General features: G+C 43.0%; 1 protein-coding gene across 1 annotated transcript; it reads right to left on the minus strand.

The window, feature by feature from the left end:
- Positions 1–2,960: 2,960 nt before the first annotated feature.
- LOC149320818 (histone H3-like centromeric protein A) lies at positions 2,961–18,764 on the minus strand. Its single transcript, XM_089506383.1, has 4 exons — positions 18,608–18,764; positions 14,800–14,909; positions 5,469–5,546; positions 2,961–3,864 (listed from the first exon to the last, which is right to left on the minus strand). The coding sequence occupies exons 1-4, from the start codon at positions 18,762–18,764 to the stop codon at positions 3,730–3,732; spliced, it is 480 nt and encodes a 159-aa protein (XP_089362509.1). The 3' UTR covers positions 2,961–3,729.
- Positions 18,765–23,318: the final 4,554 nt, after the last annotated feature.

The following is a 23,318-nucleotide window of genomic DNA, read 5'->3' on the forward strand; positions in this document are numbered from 1 at the left end:
AATTACAGCAGTTACATACAGTGGGCCCTTTGTATCTGCTGAGGTTTGGTTCTAGGACCCTCCATGGATACCAAAATACATGGATGCTCAAATCCCATTATATACAGTGGCATAGTAAAATGGTGTCCCTTATAAAAATGATTCCTTTTTGAATTAATTGTGTGTGTGTGTGTGTGTGTGTGTGTGTGTGTGTGTGTGTGCTCGCGCACACGTATTCAAGCTGTGGATGATTGAATCCGTGGGTAAGGAATCCGACTGCATTGTACTGTAGTTTGTTAACGCGTGTGTGTGTGTACATGATTGATCAAATACCATGGAGAATGTCAGTAATTTTTAAAGTCTCTGTCAAAAAGCCTAAAAATAATCTTTAAAAGTGACTTTGAAATGTAACTAGAAACCATTACTTGTTACACCAAAGAAGTTGCTTCCTTCCCTCATGTTACATTACAGAAGGCCCTTGGTATCTGCTGGGGTTTGCTTCCAAGACCCCGCTGAGGATACCAAAATCTGTGGATGCTCAAGTCCCATTAAAAACAATGGCATAGCAAAACAGTGTCCTTTATACAGAATGGCAAAAGCAGGGTTTGCTTTTTGGAATAAAAAAAAATATTTTGATGCTGTGGATAATTGAATCTATGGATGCAGAATCTGTGGATATGTACTTTTGAAACAAAACTAGGAGCCTATGTGCATGGGCCAAAAGACTCATGCTCCCCCGTGGCCTTAGGTTGTCCTGTACAGACGATGTAGGGCACAAGCCCTGGGCTAATATCAACCTGTCAATATTAGTGGGGGTTTGCCATGGCCTTCCCCTGAGGCTGACAGCATGTGACTTGCACAAAGTCATCCACTGCATTTCATGGCCAAGCTGGGAATCAAACCCTGGTCTCCAGTCACAGTCCACCACCCAAACCACTAAACCTCACTGGGGCCTTAGCCCAGAATATATAGACCTACTGTTTGCTGTGAAGTCTCCATGAAACTCAGTGGTGACAACTGGCACAGCATATGGCTCTATGTATCATGTGCCAGACTATCCTGTCCTGGGTTCTAACCTGGGTCAGTCCAGGGACCAGTGCATAAGGCAGGTGTTTACATTTCTGCCCAATGCCATGGCACAGACCCACCACTGCCACATGCCCCATATCTGCCTCCACTGTCGCATCTACACGTGGGTGTAGCCAGATACACCATTACCATCTTCTGAGTAGACAAAATGGTAGAGGCAGATATGGGGCATGCAGCAGTAGCAGGTCTATGGCACGGTGGTGGCGGGCATGTAAATGCTTGCAAGTTGCTGCACTTGCCGTGGATTGATCCAGGTCAGAACCCAGGGTAGCATAGCCTACCTGCTTTGGCTCTTGGTTTATCTTTATTACCAGAAACCAATAACATGTAACAGTTAATTGCTCCACTTACAACTTGCTGCTCCTGAGCTCCACGTGAAGGTAAGGATCTCTCTTTGAAGAAATGTATGCCCCCTACTTGCAGGGACTTGCTCTTGAAAGCAGACTGTGGCTGCTTTCACACTGCTAGAATAATAGAATCATAGAGACCACAAGGGCAATCCAGTCCAACACCCTGCCAGTCAAAGGCACTCTCAGTCAAAGCACCCCTGACAGATATGAATATCTCACAAAACAGTTCCCTGAATTCCACAGCATTGAGTCATGGTAGTTAAGAGTTGTCAGACTGGATTATTTCTGCAGTGCAGATGCAACCTCTGAGTTTGACCAGATTCTTTGGAGATTATGGCGTGGGACAGATAGTCCCAAAGCGTCATACTGCCACTGATTCTAGGGTTAGGGACCACGCACCAACCACACAGTCCCTAACTCTAGCACAGAACAGCGATGGACTAATGGCAGCATCTCGTGTACATGGGCGCTGCCATTTTGACATAAGCGAGGCACACATTGGCGCACTCATGACGTCCGCACAGTGGCTCAAAGAACCCAGATTTTCCGGGGTCTTTTACTCCGGAGGGACGCTGCGTAGTTTGGCGGCTGTGGCATCCCTCTGGAGGGAAATAGCCCGCCGGCAGTCCCGGACCTTAATTATATGGCTTAAATCTGGTTTTGTTGGAGATCTGTCGGGTGCAGATAACCTATTCCAGTGATGGCGAATATTTTCGAGGCCGAGTGCCCAAACTGTAACCCAAAACCCACTTATTTATTGCAAAGTGCTATGTCCCTCTGGCTTTCTAGTAACAAACTCTGACAAACTCTGTGCTGGGGTGATGGCACATGTGCCCACAGAGAGGGCTCTGAGTGCCACCTCTGGCACGCGTGCCATAGGTTCGCCATCACTGACCTATTCTATTTCTGTTTCTGTTCTTTGGTTTTATCACTTTTACTAGATACATAACACCGATGTGTACATAAGAGCTGGAACATTCTACAATGTATTTTTTATAATTTGTAACTTTGCGGCATATGTGAAACTAGCTAAATAGTAAACAACATTCTATGGCAAAGGTTGACCCAAAATAAAAGTCAATTTTTTTTTCCAGCACATGTAAAGCAACCTTTGAAATTCCATTGTCCATTAAACCTTCTGCTTCTATCTCACTCTTCTCTGGCAAATAAGGTGCCATTTCTCTCTATCTCATCCCAAGGCTGCATCTACACTGCACTACACAGGTTAGGGACATATGGACTGTATCCACACTGCAGAAATAATCCAGTTTGACACCACTTTAACAGCCATGGCTCAATGCTGTAGAATTCTGAAATTTGCCATTAATGAGGCATTTAGCCTTCTGTCAGAGAGCTAAAATGCCACAACAAAGTACAGTTCCCAGAATTCCATACCATTTAACCATGGCAGTTAAACTGGTGTCAAACTGGATTATTTCAGCTGTGCAGACGCAGGCCCAGTCTCCCCATCATCAGAGACACACACATCAAAGACAGGCAAGGTGTAGAAATATTCAAATTTTATTTGACTTCCCCAGTAAAGTCTATTTAAAAACAAAAGCCAATGGCACATTCCCCTTACTTTTGGCACGTTCCAAGTCTCACACTCTTCCCAACACCTCACGATCTTTCCGCGTAGAAGAGAGTCTGTATGGGTTGTTAACCAGGTTAACCCACCATAGAGAAGTCGCTCAGTGGGATTTCTGGCCGGATTGTTACTTCCAGCGATGATAAAGCCTGAGATAATCTTGGTTTCTCTTGCTCCAGTCCAGGTGGAGAGTTTCTCCTTTTCCACTAGAGTGACCTCACTGAAGTAAAATGTGATGGCAGAAAGGCTTGGAAAAAATGGAGGAACCAGCAATAATAGGAGGAAGACGATGACACAAATTTGCTAATGTCCACTGGAGAGAGGAGCAGGGCAGACAAATGTGGTAAAATACGCAGGGAATATAACATTTCATCTTCAGGAATTACTCAAATGTTTAAAACTATTTAGTAAAAACACGACGGTGACAATCCCACCCAAGGTTTTAAGCAAGTGCTAAGACCCTGTGGTTCACATGTCCGATGATAAGCCGATGAAGTTTTGGAAGAGCTGAACATGGATACCAATCCTAGAGACGGAATGATGGGGGACAAGTGAGAAGGCAAAGATTTCCAACCAGAAGAGAAGAATTCAAGCCATGCTGCCTGCACAGGTTCCTTCAGGCCTAAGCCAGGAACGTCTTCCTCAGAAGCAGCTTCCATTTTCCAAGATGGTTTTCCAGTCCCTGAAGATGTATCCTCGACTCAGGGCGATGGGAGAAGGGCACTAACCCAAGCCCTCGTGTATGCCACGGATCCGCCGAGCCAACTGTATGTCTTTGGGGTAGAGGGTGATACGTTTGGCATGGATGGCACAGAGGTAGGCGTCCTCCATGAGATGAACAAGGAAAGCTTCAGATGCCTGAAGAAAAGACAAGAGGAAAAAGAGATCAAGCAATGTTAACTTACAGAAAATCCGGACACAAGAGAGAGGCTGCATCTGCACTGTAGAAATAATGCTGGAAATTGTAATTTCTTGTGACACCAGGACAGAGAAGGCTACATGGCAGCTAGGTTGGTCACTGGATGTTCCAGGGCCGACCATATAACGCTGACTCTGTATGATCTCCATTGGCTGCCTGTTCGCTTCCGAGCACAATACAAGGTGTTGATTATAACCTACTTGGAGGACCGCCTCTCCCCATATAATCCGCCCCGCACACTCAGGTCATCTGGGAAGAGTTTGTTGAGGATCCCAACAATGAGATATGTGTCAACCTCACAAAGGGCCTTTTCCATCTCTGCCCCTGGGATCTGGAACACCCTTCCCGAGGAACTCCGCACCGCCACCTCCCTGAACCTCTTCAAAAAGAGACTTAAGACCTTCCTGTTTCAGCAAACCTTCCCCGATGTCCCTTGATATTGGGACTCCCTCCCTACATGTACAACATTATTGAGCGTATCAGCAGGCCTGGTTTTGATGTATGGTTGTAATGTGTATTTTTGGAATGTTGTTACAAGTTTTATTTATATATTGCAATTTTTATCCTGTATTTTGTATTTGTCATTGCAATTTTTACTGTACACCGGTATGATCAACACGGAATAGCGGTCTATAAATAAAACTTATTATTATTATTATTATTACATGTCTCACAAAACTACCACCATTCCATAGCATGGAGCCATGGCAGTTAAAGTGGTGTCAAACTGCATTATTTCTGCAATACAGATGTTGCCAGACACCAAATCAAAATGTGCTTGAAGGGCACATGACTGCAACCTGGATAAAAGTATACCTCAGTTAACAAAGTAGATGTGTTCCTTGTCATTACCTCTTTAACAAAAAATTTGGTGCCAGAGGCAGAAATAACTTGGAAAGAATAGGTTCCTACACCACAAAAAGGAAAGCAGATCATAGAATCATAGAGTTGGAAGAGACCAGAAGGGCCATGCAGTCCAAGCCCCTGCCATGCAGGAAATCTAAACCAAAGCATCCCCGACAGATGGCCATCCAGCCTCTGTTTGAAGACCTCTAAAGAAGGAGATCAATATGTTTCAAAAAACATATTTAAAAAACAAAATTAATAATATGCACATGAGAATGAAAGACGATCAGATGAACCCTCCATGAGCACACAAAAACATTTCAACCTTTCTGGAACTAACTGATTTGCAAAATGCACCCAGAGATTATGCATTTTCCCCACCAGCCTCACTTTTTTTTATGACAATGTTGGTGGCCAAATCTACAGATCTATGCTTTTTTTTTAACACCTAGAAAGGTAAAAAGAATAGTATTTTTTAAAGTTGTGGTTATCCCACATTCATGGGGGAAGGGGAGGTCCTTCAACCCTAACCCCAGCAAATATGGAGGGACCTAATGGAGGGCATCAGTATAACCATAATGGATGCAGGGAGGTTTGCAGTTAGTTAGGCTGGAAAGAAAGAGCGGGTCATCCAAAACTGCCCACCTGATCAGCCTCTCCTCCCCATCAGCTGCTCATCACGCGTCTAAAGACTTACCTCCTGCAAAGCAAGCAATGCCATCGCCTGCCAGTGCATATCAACTCCCCGGGTGTAATCCAGGCAGATCTCACGTACCTGTGCAATGGGAAGAAACAGAAGAAGATCAAGATCACAAGTCAGGCAGGGCTCAGGCTGTGGAATGAGGCCCCATAAAGAAATATTTTCTCCATCAGTCTTTATAGATATACAGTTGGCCCTCCACATTTGCAGATTTGACTTCTAAGCATTTGATCACCGTATTTGCGGTTTTGATTACTATGTTCTTTCTAGAAATCTCAAAGTCCTCCGGGGCAATTCTGCCAGAGCTGTGCTGGAGAACCTAGACATTCCTATGGAAAACACTTCTCCAGGCATTTGTAGATCCTCCAGCATGAAACTATGATCAACCTCTGGCAGATGTTGACCACAGAGTTGCACTTGAGGACCTAGAGAGGTGTTTTCTTAAGTAAAAAGAATAGTGGGTTTTTTATTTGCACTTCTTCCACATTCACAGGGGTTCTTCACCCCTAACTTCAGCGAAGGTGGAGGGACCACTGTATCCGTGCGAACACACACACACACACACACACACACACACACACAGAGGTTGGGTCTCCCTAATCCAGAATTCCAAATTCCAAAATATTCCAAAAAATGAAAAACTTTTTTTTCATAGGTAGTTGAAGATAGTGATACCTTTGCTTTCCGATAGGGCTTTTGTGCACAAAAATTATTAAAACTATTGCGTATAAAATTACCCTCAGGCTATGCATATAAAGTGCATGTGAAACATAAATGAGTTTTGGGTTTAGACATGGGTCCCATCTCCACGCTATCTTATTATGTACCTGTATGCAAATATACGTATTCCAAACAAAATAAAAAAATCCACAATCCAAAACACTTCTGATCTCGAGTATTTTGGATATGGGAGACTTAATCTCTCTATATACAGCCAGTGCCTGGAAAAGTTCCTTTTCTGGGCTACAGTTTCCATAATCTTCCAACTATTCCAAAATAAAAAGGATAAGGAAATTACATTTTCAGGTGTTCCAGCGGGCCCTTGGTATGGGCTGGGGTTTGGTTCCTCCCATGGATACCAAAATCAATGTCTCAAGTACAATTAAATACAACGGCAAAGTAATATATATATATTCAAGCTGTGAGTGCTTGAGTCTATTGGATAAAGAATCTGTGGATACAGAGGACTGACTGTATTCACAACAGCTCATGCTACAAAACAGTACCCATGGCACAATTTTATACATCAAGTGGCTTGAGGGCAAAAAAAAAATCAGCTGCAAAATAGTCTGGGAAAAAATTAAGAATTTTAAGAGGGGGTCTGGGGTACTTCAGGAGCTGAACATAGGGGTCCCAAGGGCTACACTTGCCCCCCACTCCTGCTATACTGTATAAGAAGTAGAACCAGTGTGGTGTAGTGGTTTGAGCTAAGCTGAGTGATTTGACTAAGACTCTGGAGAACAGGTTCGAATCCCTGCTCAATCATGGAAACCCACTGGGTGACCCTGGGCAAGGTCATAAACCCTCAGCCTCAGAGGAAAGCAAAGATCAGCCCCATCTAAACAAATCTAGCTGAGAAAACCTTGTGATAAGTTGACTTAATGGTTGCTGAAAGTCAGAAACAACAACACATATATCTGTAAATGCACTCCATATGGAAAAATCTCCCACTTGGTGTGGCCTCCCAGGGAATTCTGGAAGTTTGTGTCTCTGAGAGTAACTTTTCCATGCTATGTACATATACTCTATACAGGTTGGCTCTTATCTAGAAATACTCCAAAATACAAAATTGTCCATATGGGTGGCTAAGATAGCAACACCTTAGTTTTCTGATGACTCAGTGTACACACACTTTGTTTCATGCACAAAATTGTTTATGATACTATGTATAAAATTACCTTCAGCCTATGTGTGGCTATGTGTGTAAAGTGTATATGAAACATAAATGAATTTAATGTTTAAACACGGTTCCCATCTGCAAGATATTTCATTATGCATATGCTAAACATTCCAGAACAAATAAATAAATAACACTTTTGGTCCCAAACACTTTGGGGGCAAATAGGATAAGAAAGATTCAACCTGTATTATGTTATTTTGTGTTGATGTGTGTGTAGGGGCATACAATATACAGTGTTATTTAGAATTATCTATAAGATAAATAGAAAATATTTCGAATAAAGACAGTCTTTAACTGGGATCCTAGTCTGTAATGCTGTTCTTGCTTTACTCAGATTAACCAGGGAACCACAAGGAGCTGCAGATAACATAACAAAATAGAGATGCAATAAATATTAAAACATGGGCACACAACTTTGCTGTTTTAAGAAATTCACCAAAACCAGCATTTGTAATCTCAAGGCCAGACTATAAATCATGCTGTTTATCTTCATCATGCTGCCCTTGAAGCTTTAGCTGGGACAAAAAAACATGGCACAAAAATATCCCTGCTGAATCACTAGAAATACATCATACCAGTGCCTTCTTCACTGGCTCTTTACTGTCCTCCAAGCAAAATCAAAGGTGACATTTCTAGCCAACAAAAACAGCCATGAAATCAGGTGTAGATCTTTTAAAATGTGTTTTATTCTTTTAATAGCTATCTGTTTTAATACTGTAATAATTTAATTCCTTTTAATGTAGTTTTCTCTATATTTTAATTGTACTGTTTTTTAATGTTGTGAAGCCACTCTGAGTCCCAGTTCAGGGAAAAGAGCAAGATACAAATGAATATAATAAAAATAAAAAATAATAAAATAATAAATGTACCAAAAATGGAGGAATGGGTCCAGAAAAAATATGAAATGAGAGAAATGGACATATTAACTAATACGATTAAAGATAAACCAAGGTCAAATATAGTAGAGGAATGGTTACCAATAATAATGTATTTGAAAGAAAAATGAGGAATAAAAATGGAAAGTACTCAGTAAGATGAAGATTATGGTATAATGATAGGAAAAAACTACTACTAAAACTAAAATTATATTGATAAGGTATTTTATACGTAGTAGATTTTACCCAGAGTTGCTGAGTGGTAAAAGCAAAATATCTACAAAAGAAAACGTGTTACTTTTAGGTTTTCAAGTTCCAAGTTTTGCTAATAAGAAAGAATGAGTAATGGATAAACATAGAATGAGTCTTGAGGGTTTCAAAATAAGTAAGTATCAAGATAGACAAGGAGAAAAAGAAAAGAAAACAAAAGAAAATTTTCTATTATGCTGTTTACATAATGATTTAAAAGAATGTGATAAGATTTGGAGTTAAATATGTGATGTAACAGCCAAGTTCTAGGAAAGCAACAGTTGGAAAAAATTATATCTATATAGAACTACAAAAATGAAGTCATAATTAGAAATATGCTACACTTATTAAGTGTATTGTAATTTGAATCATTATATGATGCAGAAAAGTGATAAAAAATAGTTTTTTTAAAAAAAATTACAATTCACAGAATTCCACAGCATTGAGCCTTGGTAGTTAAAGCGGTGTCAAACTGGATTATTCCTGGAGTGTGGATCCAGCCTAAATGTAAACTAATTGCAATCGGTTACCCTCTGAGCCTCCCAGCCCCCAAAACACACCTTGTCCATGTTTCTCCATTCCCAATGTCCCCCAAGAGAGCAATACACTATGTATCACTTGCTAGGGAGCTCAGGGCAGACAGCTGTATTTATGTCTTATTAGTAGGCTTCTCCTTGTAGGACAGCTTCTCTAACCCCTTGACCATCATATAGCTCTGAGGGACTTTATCACTTTAACATAATCTTCATAATTCCGGCTGGATGAGGCCAAAAGTCCACCTAATTCTTGATTTTCTTCTACATTTTTAAAAAAACCCTTTTGTCTGAATTGGAATTGAAGATGCAATGCAAAGATACACGGCAGATTAACTGATAAACAAATTGGAACATTGTAAAAATCAAAAAGAAGTCTTAGGGCCCAAACAGACAGGCCAAAATAAAGCTGCTTCGGGTCACCTTCAAGGTATGCTATTTAAATGATGTATGCTTCTTAAGAGGCCGGAAGCTGCACTAAAGCCATGCTCCAGTCTTAAGGACTGGAGCGCAGCTTTGGCCCATCTTCTGGCTACTTAAGATACATGTGTCATTTAAACATTGTTGTGATTGTGTGTGCTTTCATGTTGTCTGTCAGCTTACAGTAGCACCATGAATTTCACAGGGTTTTCTTAGGGTTTTGTCAAGAGGTGGCTTGGCTAGTTCCTTCCTCTGAAATAAAGCCTAGAGCACCTGGGATTCCTTGGTGGTCTCCCATCCATGTACTAACCCTGCTTAGCTTCCAAGATCAGACAGAATCAGGTATTGAACACCTTCCAAATATTCAAATGCAAAATATTTGGAAACTTGTAGAAGAAAAGGAAAAGAAATAGGGAGTGAATTGCTATTTTTTCCTCCCCTGCTGAAGGTCAAAGCAAAGGGAACAGGTTTAGAACTTGAGAGAAAAGAAGGCTAAAGATTAGAAATGTGTGCAATTGAGTAACTGATCCCAAAAGTCATTGCACAATTTGCTTTCTTTCTTTTTCAAGAAACCTTTGCAGGGAAGGAGTAGAACCTTTTGCAAAACCTCTATCCTATATCTGTGCTTTTCATTTTTTCGCCCTAAGTGCAGTACCTTAGGGCGAAAAAATGAAATGCACAGATATAGCATGGGGGACACCTGGCTTAAGGAGACAACATGTGAAAGGGATCTAGGAGTCCAAGTAGACCACAAGTTGAACATGAGTGAACAGGGTGATGCGGCAGCTAACAAGGCCAATGCGATTTTAGGCTGCATCAATAGAAGTCTAGTGTCTAGATCAAGGGAAGTAATAGTGCCACTATATTCTGCTCTGGTCAGGCCCCACCTGGAATATTGTGTCCAGTTCTGGGCGCCACAATTAAAAAAGGATGTTGAGAAACTGGAGCGTGTCCAAAGGAGGGCGACTAAAATGGTGAAAGGTCTGGAAACCATGCCCTACGAGGAATGACTTAGGGAGCTGGGGATGTTTAGCCTGGAGAAAAGAAGGTTAAGGGGTGATATGATAGCTCTGTTTAAATATTTGAAGGGATGTCATATTGAGGAGGGAGCCAGCTTGTTTTCTGCTGCTCCAGAGACTAGGACCCGGAGCAATGGATGCAAGCTGCAGGAAAAGAGATTCCACCTCAACATTAGGAAGAACTTCCTGACAGTAAGGGCTGTCTGACAGTGGAACACACTCCTTCCTCGGAGTGTAGTGGAGTCTCCTTCCTTGGAGGTCTTTAAGCAGAGGCTTGGTGGCCATCTGTTGGGGATGCTTTGATTTGGATTTCCTGCATGGCAGGGGGTTGGACTGGATGGCCCTTGTGGTCTCTTCCAACTCTATGATTCTATGATTCTATGATCTATTGTGAGATAAATAGCACCACCGTGTGGTCAAACCATAACAGGAGCACGAGCCAAGATATAAATCTCATCGTACTTTATTGGCTTCTCTATTTAGGAAGCAATTCTCAAATAGCATCTAGATTCTGCTCTCCTGTTTCTTTCGGCCTTTCTTATCCATCTAAGAAGCTTGATGGAGAGCCAGTGTGGTGCAGTGATTTGAGTGTAGGACTATGACTCTGGAGATCAAGGTTCAAATTCCGGCTCAACCATGTAATTCCATTGAGTGGCCTTGGGCATATCACCCTCTCTCAGCCTCAGAGGAAAGCATTAGCAAACTCCCTCTGAACAAATCTTGCCAAAAAAAAAACCTCATGATAGGTTCGCCTTAGGGTCACCATTAGTCAAAAATGACTTGAAAGCACACAACAATGATAAGTTTGAGGCTAATTGTTTAAGAAATCGTTAGCTCCGTTATGGCGTATCCACACTGCACAACTATAGCAGTTTGATACCACTTTAACTGTTATGGTTCCATCCTCCAGAATCCTTGGATTTGTCATTCAGTGAGTTACAAAGAATTCTCTACTAGAGAGCTCTAGACCACTCTTCTGAACTACAACCCTAGAGATCTTGACAGAGGATATATCTACACTGTAGAAATAATGCAATTTGTCACCACTTTAAGTGCTGTAGCTGCATCCTGTGGAATCCTGGGATTTGCAGTTTTGCAAGGACTTTAAACTTCCTTGCCAAAGAGTGCTGGTGCCACACAAAACTATAAATCCTAGGATTCTGTAGGATGGAGCCATGGCAGTTAAAGTGGTATTTAACTGCATTATTTCTACAGGTGTTTTAATTCCTCTCTTCTCAGGTTAGTTTGGGAAGTTTAGTTCAGGGAGTTTGTTATGTGTTTGACACAACCCTCTCCGCTACCAAACCCATTTCAATTTTCTTTATGGAGGGGTTGGCATGCAGACCAAATCATAACATTTCGAAAACTAATGTTCTGCTTTTTGTGTTTTTGGTTGGCCTAAAAACGATCCCACTACAATACAGACTTGAGTTGAGTCTCCCTTGTCCTAAATGCTTGGGACCAGAAGTGTTTTGGATTTCATTTTTTTTTTCAATTTCAGAATACCTATATTTCCATTATACAAACTTAGGATTATCTTGGGGATGGAGCCCAAGTCGAAACACAAAATTCATTTGTTTCATATATACCATATTCACATAGCCTGAAGGTAATTTTATACATAATATTTTGAACAATTTTGTGCATTAAATAAAATTTGTGTACATTGAACCATCTGAAGGCAAAGGTGTCACTATCTCAGCCACCCATACTTAAAAAAAATGGTTTGGGGAATATTTTGGAATTTTAGATAAGGAAGACTGAATCCTGTATTTGAAAGGCTGCCTTCTCCTATGAATCCATCTAGAATATGAGATCTCCGCAGAGGCTCTCTTACATGTCCTAATACCACTGGAAAAGCTAAGTTACTGAGTACAGATGACAGAGTCTTCTCTGTACCACCCCCTATTTCTTCCAAGGAAAGTCAGGCTAGCCGCATCTTTATGGAACTTGGGGCAGGCAGATGAAACACGGGTTTCAGAGAAACAAGTCATGCCAGACAAATCTGATCTCTTTCTTTGATAAAATTACCAGCTTGGTAGATGAAGGGAATGCTGTGGTTATAGTATATCTTGATTTCAGTAAGGCCTTTGACAAGGTTTCCCATGAAATTCTTGCAAACAAGCTTGTAAAATGTGGGCTAGACAAAGTAACTGTTAAATGGATCTGTAATTGGTTGACTGGCCGAACCCAAAGGGTGCTCAACAATGGCTCTTTTTCAGCCTGGAGAGAAGTGACCAGTGGGGTCCCACAGGGCTCTGTCCTGGGCCCAGTGCTATTCAACATCTTTATCAATGACCTGGATGACAGAATTGGGAGCATACTCATCAAATTTGCAGATGACACCAAATTAGGAGGAATAGCTAATACTCCAGAGGACAGGATCAACATTCAAAATGATCTGAATAGACTAGAAAGCTGGGCCAAAGCTAACAAAATGAAATTCAACACAGAGAAATGTAAAGTACTGCACTTAGGGTGGAAAAATGAAATGCACAGATATAGGATGGGAGACACATTGCTGAATGAAAGTACATGTGAAAGGGATCTAGGAGTCCAAGTAGACAATAAGTTGAACATGAGTCAACAGTGCGATGCGGCAGCTAAAAAGGCCAATGCAATTTTAGGCTGCATCAATAGAAGTATAGTGTCTAGATCAAGGGAAGTCATAGTGCCACTATATTCTGCTCTGGTCAGGCCCCACCTGGAATATTGTGTCCAGTTCTGAGCTCCACAATTCAAAAAGTACACTGAGAAACTGGAGCGTATCCAAAAGAGGGCGACTAAAATGGTGAAAGGTCTGGAAACCTTGCCCTATGAGGAACGACTCAGAGAGCTGGGGATGTTTAGCCTGGAGAAAAGAAGGTTAAGAGGTGATATGATAGCCCTGTTTAAATATGTGACAGGATGTCATATTGAGGAGGGAGCAAGCTTGTTTTCTGCTGCTCCAGAGAACAGGACCCGGAACAACGGATGCAAGCTACAGGAAAAGAGATTCCACCTCAACATTAGGAAGAACTTCCTGACAGTAAGGGCTGTTCGACAGTGGAACACACTCCCTCCTTGGAGTGTAGTGGAGTCTCCTTCCTTGGAGGTCTTTAAGCAGAGGCTGGATGGCCATCTGTTGGGGATGCTTTGATTTGGATTTCCTGCATGGCAGGGGGTTGGACTGGATGGCCCTTGCGGTCTCTTCCAACTCTATGATTCTATGATCCTATGAAGCTGTATTGCTGTGCCAGACCTATGACTTTTGTTTTATTTAAAGTCTGCTGGTAAATGTTATTCTTGAAGACTACTATTCCCTGAATCTTTCCAAGCTCTGGGGTTTTTTTTTTAAAAAAAAGACACTTTTGCCCCCGTTTTATACTCAGTACATCACTTGGGAGGGGCACTGGGCATTAAGTAGTTCAGAAATAATTTTAATAAAATAAATATATACACGTGGACTAGGAAATTTCAGCAAGATAATTGAGAAACAACAGGCATGTAACACCTGCATGCCTATCATTGGTTTTCCTGCATGCAAAGCAACACTCATCCTAAACTTTGCTTAACAGTCCCTCTTGTCACTTGTCTAGGGGTGACTTTTAGAACAAGGATGATAAACCTCCAGTCCCCAAACCTCTTCTGTTATTGCCCATCAGTCAAGATGGGAAACCATAAATATCCCTAACAGGTTGTTGCATGGAAACTGAGATGTCCTTTTCAGCCTGAGAAACTCTTGAACAAGGGCTCAGTCCTGAGTAGCTATAACTGAGCTGTACTTCGCATGTCTGAAAGCTGTGGCAGAGATGTAACCCCAAGTAAAAGTGCCTAGAACTGAGCTGTGCTTTGTTTTTGTTTGTTTTTTAAATCATAAGCTGCTTTGAGTTGGGAAAAGGTGGGATAGAAATAAATATAACAACAAGAATCAAAATCCACAAAACAGTGATATCTTTACTGAGCCAACCAAAATGCTCAAAAAAAATGATGCAAACTTTCAAAGCTTCACTGGCTTCTTCATTAGGCAAAGGTTTTAAGAATCATACAGGAGAAAAAAATATATATGGTGATGTTAGTCACAGGCCTGCATTTTGTCTGTATGATTTTTAACACATTTGACTGATGAAGAAGCCGGTGGAGCTTCAAAGGCTAGCAGCAGGTATTTGTGCATTTTGGTTGGCCCAATAACGGTATCACTGTTTTGGATGTTGCTGTTCTTTGCTGTATGATCAATGCAGCTACCTCTGGATATGTTTTCAATAATGACTATGTAAGAGAAAGCAAGGGAGATCACAGAGGTAGATCTTGAGAGGACGCTATACCAACACACAGCCATCATGCAGGACTCACCACACGAGCAAAGGGCAGCTTCTGAATGAGCAATTTGGTGCTCTTTTGGTATTTCCGGATATCCAGCATGGCAAGCTGGCCAGGTCGGTATCTTCGCCGACGCCGAGGGGCTGTATTGAAAGGAAAAGGCACAAAGAGTTAACAGATGGAGAAGGAAGAAATGTCAAAACATGGAAAGAAAGTCCACTTGGCCCAAAGGTGTCAGGGGAAAAGAACGGTTACAGGTTGAGTCTCCCTTCTCTGAGTGGCTGAGATGGTAACACTGTTGCCTTCTGATAATTCAATGTACACAACCATTGTTTCATGCACAAGTTTATTAAAAATATTGTATAAAATTACCTTCAGGATATGCGTAAGCGTATATGAAACATACATCAATTTCATGTTTAGACTTGAAATCCTTTCTCCAAAATACAAATATTCCAAATTCCAAATAAAATAAAATAAAATAAAAATAAAAAATCCATAACACGCCTGGTCCCAAGCATTTAGGATAAGGAGACTCAACCTGTATTTATATGAGAACATGCAGATACGGCTACGGTGGAGAAATATCATTTCCAAAAGAAGTGTGTTTTCTCCTCCTTTTTCAGGTCAGCCTCTCACAGCACTACAGCGTGGGGGAATTCAGTGGAATTGTTCGGTGTAGAGTTTAGTCATTTTAGATCAGAAGGCTGAGGAAGCTGTGGCCCCCCAATAGATTGCTCTTCCATCAGTGCCAGCCAATCTGGCCATTCAAAAGAGTTGAAGCATGAAGCAGATTGTTAATATATGAATGGCCAAAGCTTCACCATGTCTGTTCGAGTGCCTCCCACTAGAAGTAGGGAAAGGATATCTCTGCCCTGCTGTGGCCTAATCCAGCAAGTAGAGGTGCATCATTCAGTTCATGGAAGTTCTTCTGTCCTTCTTCCAGTGATCAAACATACATGCCTGAGAAAGATCATTATCAGACAGTGGCAAACTCTGGTTGGTAGCCAAGGAAAGTTCTGCATGGAACAGGAGCTCTCATTTGCTGATTGGAAATGATTGGCATTGAACAAGAGCTGTGGTTTGCTGTCTATAAAGGGTCTGCATGTTACAGGATGTCGGGTTGGCAGACTGGAAAAAAATCCACATGGAACACGAGCTCTGGTTCGCTGACTGGGAAGGGTTTAGATAGCATAGGAACTCTAGTTTGCAGACTGAAAGGGATTTTGCATGGAACAGGTCTGACTTGCTGACTGGAAAGGAATTAGAATAGGCAGCCTGGTTTGCAGACTGAAAAGGATTTTTGCATGGAACAAAAGTTCTGGTTTGCAGACTGGAAAGGGTTTAGAATAAGAGATCTGGTTTGCAGTCTGAAAAAGATTTTGCATGGAACAGGTTTGGTTTGCAGAATGGAAGGGATTTTGCATGGAACAGAAGGTCTGGCTTGCTGACTGGAAAGGATTTAGAATAGGATGTCTGATTTGCAGACTGAAAGGGATTTTGCATGGAATAGAAGGTCTGGTTTGCAGACTGGAAACAGGCAATCTGATTTGCTGACTGAAAGGGATCTGAATAGTATAGGAGCTCTGGTTTGCACACTAAAAAGATTTGCAAGGAACAGGAGATCTGATTTGCTCACTGAAAATGATTTGCATAGGAGTTCTGGTTTACAGACTGCAAAAGATTTGTGTGGGACAGGAGGTCTGGTTTGCAGACTGCAAAGGATTTGCACGAAACAGGTAATCTGATTGGCTGACTGAAAAAAAATTGCACAGAACAGGAAGTCTGGTTTGCTGACTGGAAAGGATTTGCATAGAACAGAAGCTTTGGTTTGTTGGCCGGAAAGGATCGTCACAGAACAGGACTTCTGGTTGGCACACTGGAAAGAATCTGTGTGGAACAGGAGCCCTGGTTTGCAGCCTTGAACCATTTTCAGTGCCTGAAAGCTGTGGCACCTGGCTATGCCTATTTTGTTCCTGCATACTCCAGGAATGAAACTCCAAGACTGGAGTTCAGTTCCCCATATCCTCAAAAGGCTTCCCAGTCCTGACTCTGGCTTTCTCTGAACCTCTTTCTAGAGATCCTCTTTCTGCCTAGGACCTTGGGGATCTAGAGTCTATCTGAGCCAAGACAAACTGCTAATTAGTCCCAGACTGTACAAACTATTCTGATCAAGATTATCCAGCCCTAATCCCAAGGGTACACAGTTGGAAGCAAAACCAACTGAGAGGTCTGATTGCAATCAACACTGGAATGATCTTGCGCCAGGTTCCGCCACTCCTTGCCTGTATTTAGGTTTATTTCACGGGGAACTAAAATGCGCTCATAACTTGAGTCAGCCGTGCAAAATTCTTTAATCGATGTCCAGCAAATATTTCAAGCATTCTCAAGGCCGATGTCACATTGCTGGTGGTTTGTCTAGCCTTGCCTCAAAATGTCAGCCCTGAAAGCTTTCCTCCGCTTGAGTTGCATGTTCTCAAAATATTTACTCAATGGAAAGACCGTTTCACTTGGATTACATCTGTTCTGTGGACTTGTTCTTAAACACCAACAATAAGCTTTTTTAAAAAAAATCAGGCTCTTTTGCCTTCTTGAGTCCTTAAAAGACTGATACTTCAGTATTGGAAAGGTAACATTTCCTCACCTGTGATCCAATAGATAGAAAATTTAACACAGCTTGCAACATTCAAAGAAGTGACATACCAATGCCACTTAGAAATGGGTTTATATTCAGACACCTGGTCTGCTTTTATTGAAATATATGAATTTTCTTTCTATTTTACCCCTTTAAGCACTTACTGCTGTAATGCCAGAACATCACTATTTGTAACTGAGAACCTTACAGTGTATTTTTTACTAATACAGCCCTCCCTCAATTCTCGCAGTCTTCAGACTAGCATCCCTTGCTTATGCATGAGGGAAAACGGAGAGGGAAAGAATGAGGTTTTGAGAGAAGCAAAACTCCGTTTTCGCGAGAAGGTCCAGAACGGATCCCCACAAAAAAGGAGGGGCAACTGTATAATAAAATTTATAAAAATCCTTAAAAAGAAAAAAAACCAAGCTAATAATAATATATATATATATATATATATATATATCCCACCCCTCTACACAACGCAATGAGGGTGGATTACAACATTAAAATATACAATCCCACCCCCTTAAAATACAATTAAACAGTTTACAATATAAAGCATAACTTAAAATAATAAATAACAAACAACAGTGACTGCAGCAACAGTGACTGTCGGCATCCATAGGTTTTTGTGGGGGTTTTGGGCTATGTGGCAATGTTCTGGAAGAGTTTGTTCCTGATGTTTCACCAGCATCTGTGGCTGGCATCTTCAAAGAATGCTGACATGGAAGAGAGTGGGGTGTGCATATATATGTGTGTGTGTGTGTGTGTGTATATACTGTGTGACCCGTGATTGAGAAGAAGTGATTTACATCAAGTGATTTACCAAGGGTGACACCGTATATATACCCCACACACCTCTGTGCCACCATTCTCTCAAGAGGCCAGACAGATGCTGGTGAAACATCAAGCATAAACCTTCCAGAACACAGCCACAGAGCCCGAAAACCCCACAAAATACTATGGATGTTGGCTGGGAACGCCTTTGACTCCACAATATGGGTCACCTTCATTAAAAGAAAATTCTGCTAAAATTTTAAAGAGATCCTTTCAGCATCTGCTTTCCTCAACATTTTGGAAGAACACCAAGGAAGCTCAGGGGGATCAACCAAAGGGCTGCCTGTGACAGCCAAATGCATGTGCAACAGAAGATGAGTTTTCGCACCCTCTGTTTCTCCTGGCCAGAATTGGGAGCAGCCCTCTTACCTGCCCCTTCACCAGGGGGCTGTTGCCGGCGAGGCCTGCGCGGAGAAGTCCGAGGCGATGGCCGCCCGCGTGGAGGTCTTCCGGCACCTCGGCGTGAAGGCGGTGTTGAGGGGGTTCTCCTGTGACCGGAGCTGCTGGGACTGGAGCCGCGTCGCATGGCGCCTAGGAGAAGAGAGAATGATCTCTTAGGTCCACACTGCAGAAACAATGGAATCTGAGATTGCTTTAACTGCCCCGGCTCAATTCTAGCCAGTTCTGGGAACTGTAGTCTTGTGAGACATTTACCCTTCTCTGTCAGAGCTGCAGTTCCACACTTTGTGTTGTGTGCCTTCAAGTCACATCCAACTTACGGCGACCCTATCATGGGGTCTTCTTGGCAGGTTTCTTCAGGGGTGGGTTGCCACTGCCATTCTCTGAGGCTGAGAGAGTGTGACTTGCCCAAGGACACCCAATGGCTTGCCACATGACATATACGCATGGAACAAATACAAACATTTCTTAAAATAGTTAACATTTAAAATTGTTCACTGTTTAACTGTTGTTTTTAGAGGAGGGTAAGATATCAGGAGATGGGGTTCTACATTTAAAATACATTATACCCAATTGTTTTTGCGATGCTTCTTATTTTATTTCTTATGATGCTGGCTATTTGCTCTAATCCATGAATTTGTATCGCATGTTTAAAATGTAGCACAAGTCACAAAGGCTGCGTCCGCACTGCAGAAATAATACAGTTTCATACTGCTTTATTTGAGATGTGACGTCACCATTCCGAACGACGTCACAATCCTGCCGCAGGGAAGCAGCCAATGGGACGCCAGGGGCTTGGATCGGGATGGCGTGCGTGACGTCACAATGCCCAGAGTGACGCTGAGCGGCGAACGTTCTCACCTGCTTCCAGAGCAGCAGCAGTACTAAAGGACGCCTCTGTACTTCTTTCTCTCCACTCTTCCTTCCCTTCCTTTGAATTCGAGCGCCGGCTAATCAGCCCCGCCCCTTGCCAGCAGCGTCAGCCAATCGGCTCCGCGGACGACGCCGTTCGAATCCTCAAAGACCAATCAAAGCGGGAGGAAGAAGGGGAAGTCTGCGACCCAAGGGGCCGCTCGGCCAATGAGGAATCGGAAGAGGGAACGAATGGGTGACGTCACCGTCTTTCTTCCTAGATTTTTGGTGGCCATTGAGTGGGGTTGGTGCCAGAAGCATGGAGTGACAGGGAGAGGTTGAGCCAATGGAAGCTAAAGGAGGGCGGGTCAAAGGCTGAGAGGACTGGAGAGACCTTGTAAAAACTACAAATCCCAGGGTTCCAGAGCATTGAGCCATGGCAGTTAATGCAGTTTGACACCACTTTATTTATTTATTTATTTATTTTATGGTATTTAACGGCCATGCCGCCATCTTACAGAATCCTTGGATTTGTAGCACTGTGAGGCACTAGCCCTCTGACAGAGAAGACCTTGTAAAACTACAAATCCCAGAGTTCGAAGAGCATTGAGCCAGGGCAAGTTAATTAATTGCCATTCTGCCATCGTATAGAATTCTGGGATTTGTAGTATTGTGAGGCACCAGTCCTTTTTGGCTAAGAAGGCTGAAGACTTTGTAAAACTACGAATCCCAAGGTTTCTAGAGCATTGAGCCATGGCAAGTTAATCCAGTTTGATGCCACTTTAACTCCCATTACTCTATTTTACAGAATCCAGGGATTTGTAGTTTTGTGAGGCACCAGCCTTCTTTTTTGGACAGAGAAGGCGAAAGACCTTTTAAAACTACAAATCTCAGGGTTCTAATAGGATGGCACCTCGGTGTTTAAAGTGGTGTGTAGTAGCTGCATTATTTCTGTAGTGAAGGTGCACCCTAGAGGTGTGTCCACACTGCAGACACAAAGCAATTTGACACCACTTTTACCAACCATGGCTCCATTCCACAGAATCCTGGGATTTGTAGTTTTGTGAAGCACTAGTGCTCTCTGACAGACAAGCCTGAATACCTCCCAAACTGCAAATCCCAGTAAAAACAGCAAATCTACAACAAAGGAAACAGTACAAACAAAAGAGAAAAGGACAAAAAGGGGAACAAATGGAGTCATCCCTCCATATCCACGGGGTTTTTTACCTTCATTTTGCCATTTTATATAATCATGTAAGGGACCCCCAAAGGCCATCCAGTGCATCCCTTTCTTCTGCCATGCAGAAATACATAGAGTCCTAGAGATGTAAGGGACCCCAAGGCCATCCAGTCCATCCCTTTCTTCTGCCATGCAGGAATACATAGAGTCCTAGAGATGGAAGGGACCACCAAGGGCCATCCAGTGCATCACTTTCTTCTGCCATGCAGGAATACATAGAGTCCTAGAGATGGAAGGGACCCCAAGGCCATCCAGTCCATCCCTTTCTTCTGCCATGCAGGAATACATAGAGTCATAGAGATGTAAGGGACGCCCAAGGGCCATCCAGTCCATCCCTTTCTTCTGCCATGCAGGAATACATAGAGTCCTAGAGATGGAAGGGACCACCAAGGGCCATCCAGTCCATCCTCTTCTGCTGCCATGCAGGAATACATAGAGTCCTAGAGATGGAAGGGACCCCAAGGCCATCCAGTCCATCCCTTTCTTCTGCCATGCAGGAATACATAGAGTCATAGAGATGTAAGGGACGCCCAAGGGCCATCCAGTCCATCCCTTTCTTCTACTATGCAGGAATACATAGAGTCCTAGAGATGGAAGGGACCACCTAGGGCCATCCAGTGCATCACTTTCTTCTGCCATGCAGAAATACATAGAGTCCTAGAGATGTAAGGGACCCCAAGGCCATCCAGTCCATCCCTTTCTTCTGCCATGCAGGAATACATAGAGTCCTAGAGATGGAAGGGACCACCAAGGGCCATCCAGTGCATCACTTTCTTCTGCCATGCAGGAATACATAGAGTCCTAGAGATGGAAGGGACCCCAAGGCCATCCAGTCCATCCCTTTCTTCTGCCATGCAGGAATACATAGAGTCATAGAGATGTAAGGGACGCCCAAGGGCCATTCAGTCCATCCCTTTCTTCTGCCATGCAGGAATACATAGAGTCCTAGAGATGGAAGGGACCCCAAGGCCATCCAGTCCATCCCCTTCTGCTGCCATGCAGAAATATATAGAGTCCTAGAGATGGAAGGGACCCCCAAGGGCCATCCAGTCCATCCCTTTCTTCTGCCATGCAGGAATACATAGAGTCCTAGAGATGAAAGGGAACCCCAAAGGTCATGAAGTTCAGCCCCTTCTTCTGCAAGGATGCCCCTTGCGGATCCCTTCCCTCTCTAGGACTTTATGTATTCCTGCATGGCAGCAGAAGTCGATGGACTGGATGGCCATTGGGTTCCCTTACATGTCTAGGATTTATGTATTCCTGCATGGCAGAAGAAGGGCCTGGACTTTATGGCCTTTGGGAGTCCCTTAAATCTCTAGGACTCCATGTATTCCTTCATGGCAGAAGAAAGGGATGGACTGGATTGCCCTTGGGGATCCCTTCCCTCTCTAGGACTCTATGTATTCCTGCATGGCAGAAGAAGTGGATGGACTTGATGGCCCTTGAGGATCCCTTCCCTCTCTGGACCAGGGCCCTTCTTGGGGTCTCTCCCAACTCTATGACTCCATGATAAAAAAGCCCAGGAAGACATAGTGAATTCTGGAAGCTTGGAAGGCAATTTAACGCTAGCTCTGTCTGCAGAAGTCAATCGGTTAACTTGGTTTTGATTTCTGAATATCCAACCCAGACCCTTTTTCTGCCATGCAGGAATACATAGAGTCTAGAGATGTAAGGGATCCCAAAGGGCCACACAGTCCAGCCCCTTCTTCTGCCCTGCAGGAATACATAGGGTCCTGTAGATGGAAGGGAATCCCAAGGGCCATCCAGTCCAGCCCCTTCTTCTGCCATGCAGGAATACATAGGGTCCTGTAGATGGAAGGGAATCCCAAGGGCCATCCAGTCCAGCCCCTTCTTCTATCATGCAGGAATACATAGAGTCCTAGAGATGGAAGGGAACCCCAAAGGTCATCCTGTCCAGCCCCTTCTTCTGCCATGCAGTAATACATAGAGTCCTAGAGAGGGAAGGGACCTGCAAGGGCCATCCAGTCCAGCACCTTCTTCTGCCATGCAAAGCCCTCCCTCCATGGCCAACTGTCATCATCCAGCCTGGAGGGAGTGAGGGAGTGGGTAGGGGCTAATTTTGTATTGCAATTTTTACTGTACACCGCTATGATCATTGCGCAATAGCGGTCTATAAATAAAACTTATTATTATTATTATTATTATTGGAATACATAGAGTCCTAGAGAGGGAAGGGACCCCCAAGGGCCATCCAGTCCATCCCTTTCTTCTGCCATGCAGGAATACATAGAGTCCTAGAGATGGAAGGGAACCCCAAGGGCCCTCCAGCCTATCCCCTTCTTTTGCCATGCAGGAATACATAGGGTCCTGTAGATGGAAGGGAATCCCAAGGGCCATCCAGTCCAGCCTCTTGTTCTGCCATGCAGGAATACATAGGGTCCTGTAGATGGAAGGGAATCCCAAGGGCCTTCCAGTCCATCCCCTTCTTCTGCCATGCAGGAATACCCAGGGTCCTGTAGATGGAAAGCCCTGATGCTGTGATTTTTGAGTGTTTAAAATGTCTTTCTAATTTTCTTATTTTTCTTTTGATCTGATGTTATTTTTATTTTAGACTTTTAATGGGTGTCT

Source organism: Sceloporus occidentalis, unplaced genomic scaffold (genome assembly GCF_023333645.1).
Source record: "Sceloporus occidentalis isolate IW3139 unplaced genomic scaffold, rSceOcc1.0.p SCAF_1, whole genome shotgun sequence".
Lineage (NCBI taxonomy): Eukaryota > Metazoa > Chordata > Lepidosauria > Squamata > Phrynosomatidae > Sceloporus > Sceloporus occidentalis.

Bases quoted from the DNA above. Each gene is read 5' to 3' on its own strand.
- LOC149320818 (XM_089506383.1), bottom strand. From the start codon at position 18,764: ATGCGACGCGGCTCCAGTCCCAGCAGCTCCGGTCACAGGAGAACCCCC. The intron at 14,910-18,607 runs GTAAGAGGGCTG...CTTTCAATACAG, and splicing joins GCCCCCTGGTGAAGGGGCAG to CCCCTCGGCGTCGGCGAAGA. The intron at 5,547-14,799 runs GTGAGTCCTGCA...CCCATTGCACAG, and splicing joins AGCTGCCCTTTGCTCGTGTG to GTACGTGAGATCTGCCTGGA.